Source organism: Schistocerca gregaria, chromosome 2 (assembly GCF_023897955.1).
Source record: "Schistocerca gregaria isolate iqSchGreg1 chromosome 2, iqSchGreg1.2, whole genome shotgun sequence".
Classification (NCBI taxonomy): Eukaryota; Metazoa; Arthropoda; class Insecta; order Orthoptera; family Acrididae; genus Schistocerca; species Schistocerca gregaria.
In genome coordinates this window covers 693,152,216-693,156,290 of record NC_064921.1, presented here as the reverse complement: position 1 = coordinate 693,156,290, position 4,075 = coordinate 693,152,216, and the positions used below count along the sequence as shown (strand labels likewise).

Sequence of the window (4,075 nt, the reverse complement as noted above, 5' to 3'; positions counted from 1 at the left end):
ATCTCTATGCTCGAACGTACTTCAGAAGTTATTTCTCACTTTGGTTCACTGAATGGCATAATTAGTTTCTCACCTTCGTAAGTTGAGTAGCATACTTTTTACCAATTAGGAAGTGCCCCTCTTAAGCGGGTGCAACATCCGTCACCTAGGTAGAGTTTGCTTGTTCAGTACAAATGTGTGGGGTGAACAACAAAAGAAGACGCAAATGTTCAGCATATCTCTACAGTGCTGGACCGTTTATTGACGAGCGTACATGTAAGCGTCCAGGGGTGGCGTTCCGCTGCTGTCGCCCCCTACTTGCGGCAGTGGCAGACGCCCCCTTTGCAGTGTCCGCCATGGTAGCCTCTGTTCATCGCGACGCAGCGGACGGCGCACGCCGAGTCTTCCACGCCCAAAACGCTCAGCGTGTCACACGTGAAGCGCACGTGGCGGTCGCCGTGGTGCTCCTCATCGGCTGGTGCTGGAAATGAGCAACATGGCTTTTAACGGTCTGCCACACAGGCTTTGGGAATCGAATTTAACCACGAAAACCCCGAGAGAAAAATGCTGTTGATTATATAAAATTTAAGATGTGTTTTCGCAATTTATTAGCAAAAGATCACCTCACCTTTCAAATTTTCAAAAATGCACTTGCCTTTTTGGTGCAACAGTAGTAAGCTTATCAATGTAGCATTCCTATCTCGCTATAGGCATCTGAGTTAGATCACATTTTATTTTCCTTTTAACTTCAAATTTTTCGGCGTTATTATGATTAGTTCTGTTATGTGACATCACAGTGCTTATCACACGACAATATATACACCCTCCTGCTGTTTCAAGAGGAACATTAAATATTTTAGGAGGTAGTAGTATAGAGACTAATAAAGCATCCATATAGCATGAGACCAATTTTTGTTTGGTTAATACGATAAGTATGAACAGGTTTTGTAGTGGAAACACTGCTGATGCATGCAGAGAATACGGCAGACGGTTTCCAGAAATAACTCCAACCTGTCACTTTTCGTGACAGTTCAATTATTCTTACACCATGAGTGTTTCCTAGTTGCCCAGCGACTCATCGTCAAATGTTATACTGTATACTGTTGCAGAACCGCTGGGCGACCTTCAACTTAATCATGATACAATTAAAACTGAACCATCACAAAACAAGAGTGGTTGCAATAATTTCTGAAAACTTTTATTCAACAAAAAAATGGTTCAAATGGCTCTGAGCACTATGGAACTTAACATCTGAGGTCATCAGTCCCCTAGAACTTAGAACTACTTAAACCTAACTAAACTAAGGCCATCACATACATCCGTGCCCGAGGCAGGATTCGAACCTGCGACCGTAGCAGTCACGCGGTTCCGGACTGAAGCGCCTGGAACCGCTCGATCACCGCGGCCGGCTTTTTATTCAACACATACGTGGAGCACCATGTCCTTAACGGTGAATCTTCTGATGTGATACATGAGGTCCTAATCACGGAGTACCAGAGTCAAGAGCGTTTACTTGTGTTTTCACTACGCGAGGAGAGACGGGTGCAGGACCCGCAATCATATCTCACATGAGGACGCAGACGAACAGAGGGGCTGAAGCAGAAGACGTAACGCACTAACGGAACGTATCCAATCTACAAGCACATACAAAACTTCTGCTGGAATCGGTGTTTCACGTACACGAATAAAGCGGACATCACAAACGCATGCGTCGGCCCATATCATTTCAACAGAATCAAAATATTTGAGGAAGAGATGAATGTAGAAGACTGTAATTTTCTCGTTAGTTTATTGCAAATCACAGAGTAATGCCATTCAAAACTGTTTACTGATCAGGCGATTTTCACTCGTGATGGTTTCAATAACACTTGTGTCTAAGGTCGGTGATCTGACGGAAACGCGCACTTTGTAGGGACACATTTTCGTTAAGGATTTTGCGCAAATGTGCCGTGTAATGTGATCAACCATTCAGAAGGCTGGGCAAATTCCATTAATGCATCGTCTCACATGCCCCGAATATCTGAGACTTCCTTGAAAGCAAGCTACTAGCATTCTACGAAGAAGTTCTTTTGGCTACGAGGATGGGTGTGTTCTTTCAGCATGACGGGATCCTTGCACTTTGTAATCGTCAGGTGACACATGCGTAATCCAAATCAAACATTCCGGAACATTGGATCAATAAAAATATAATGGGCGAACGAAAAGTTTCCGTTTGAGATAATTGCTGCAGCGTATATGCAACGTAGTGCAATTCCGATGCGAGTACAGAAGCACCGAAATGTAGGCAAGTTCTTAGTGTGGCACTCGTATCTTTCCGACATGCGTTCAGTAAATGTAAAAACGCGAAGTATGGCGACATTATTTAAAAGTGCGTGCAAATAGGACAAACATACTGTTATTCTTTCCTTAGTTGCCGAAGAACAAACACCGATAGACATCTATCGGAGAATGAATACCTGTATGGAGTAGCACATGTGTAGGAAACCACTAAGGTGTGCTGCCGCTTCATCATAACCATATCCGTATATGGCAACGTCTTTACGCAGAAGTTACGCTAACTGAAGTGCGAGATTGCAGCCTGTAGCCTTGATCTCTTCCCATGAGATTATCACCCCTTCTGTCCCTCAAAAAGGCACTGAAGGGTCAACGTTTCTTGTTGGATGAGGATGTGTAGCAGCCAGTTATGGAATTCATGCAGCAAGGCACAGGGTTTAGCAAACGGTTATCTTCAACGTGGTGCGTCGGTGGGATAGCTGCCTATACGCTCACGGCGATTTTACGTAATTCGCATTCCGATTGTGGACTGCACGTCCTGCGAACCGAAACTTTGCGATCACCCCTTACAGTTTTGTTTATTGACCACGAAGGTCCATAGAGCTTACCACGTGAGATTTTCGAGCGTGGCGACGGTTGAAAGTCAAAGTCTACGAAGAAAAAGTAAACACAAGAGGCAAATTGATGGTTCGCACTATAAAAGGCACTAAGTTCATAAAAGAACAGCAATACTACCGCAGAAAAGCTACACGTCACGTTATCGAGAACTTTCGAGAGTTCATTTAAGTAGTAGTTGGAATTTATGAAAGTATTCTTAGAATTCAATCACTTCCCTATGCTGAAAGCCTTCTGCGAGTATTTGTGTCACATTCTAGCACCTGTACCTCTTGCAACAGATAAATTGGATATATGTCATTGTTTTATTCGATACTACCACCTCCTAAAATATCTACTGTTTTCGCTGTAAAAACTTGTTTACATCGCGAATTATTAAGAGTCCAAGTCAACAAATCAGTTTTATTGTACCATGAGTTATGGCTTCTTCCTGTTACTCAGACAATGATTTGAGTGAATGAAACAGTTCACGGACGATTGCTTTGTAAGAAATGGAGAAAGGTAACAAACCAGTAGAAATTCAGACGGCTTAAAAAATAGTAAAAACATGATTGAGTGCCTAATGTTGCCTAAGAGGCTCCTTTAGCAGTGGTCCAGTATTGTTATTCACTATGCACCTCATATGTAGACTTTCAGATGTATCTATGCTGGCATACTGGAGGCATCAACTGGCATCACGACGATGACTGTACAATGTCCCAACTCTCCCACCAAGGAATACCCCAACAGTACAAGGACCTGTACGGCAGTTGTATATGCTCATCATTCAACTATCGAGCTTAAGACGATACGGATCGTGACAACATGAGAAATATGAGGCTTGACTCACCTGGCGAACAAGAGGCAATGCTGGCAATGGTAAGGAGAGCGAATAATAAGACGACGATGGAAGTCTTCATGGTGAAACAGTCTCGCACTAGAATCTGCGTCTGCTGCAATCCTGCTGTGTGCTCTTCCGCACCAGCGTGACAGTATATATAGAGATCAAGATGGGGCCACGTGCTACACCCAGTAGCCAGACCCAGTGCAAACAAGATGCATTTAGAAGCATCTTCTGCGCTAGTCACCTCGTTGTGAAGTGCATACTGTTTTCCTTTCCCAGAAAGAACGACCTTCTACGACGCTACACGCAAGTTACAAGTCACGCATCATGGACAAACAAAGCTAAAGACTCCGTAACATCAGCCATATATGAAAAAAAACGCAG

At 43.5% G+C, this 4,075-nt stretch overlaps 1 protein-coding gene across 1 annotated transcript; it reads right to left on the bottom strand.

Moving 5' to 3' along the window:
* Positions 1 to 208: 208 nt before the first annotated feature.
* LOC126334779 (defensin-1-like) lies at positions 209 to 3,833 on the bottom strand. Its single transcript, XM_049997381.1, has 2 exons — positions 3,698 to 3,833; positions 209 to 460 (listed from the first exon to the last, which is right to left on the bottom strand). Exons 1-2 carry the CDS (start codon positions 3,765 to 3,767, stop codon positions 294 to 296), a joined length of 237 nt encoding a protein of 78 aa, XP_049853338.1. The 5' UTR covers positions 3,768 to 3,833; the 3' UTR covers positions 209 to 293.
* Between the last annotated feature and the right edge of the window lie 242 nt (positions 3,834 to 4,075).

Bases quoted from the DNA above. Each gene is read 5' to 3' on its own strand.
- LOC126334779 (XM_049997381.1), bottom strand. From the start codon at position 3,767: ATGAAGACTTCCATCGTCGTCTTATTATTCGCTCTCCTTACCATTGCC. The intron at 461-3,697 runs GTGAGTCAAGCC...GCTCATTTCCAG, and splicing joins CATTGCCTCTTGTTCGCCAG to CACCAGCCGATGAGGAGCAC.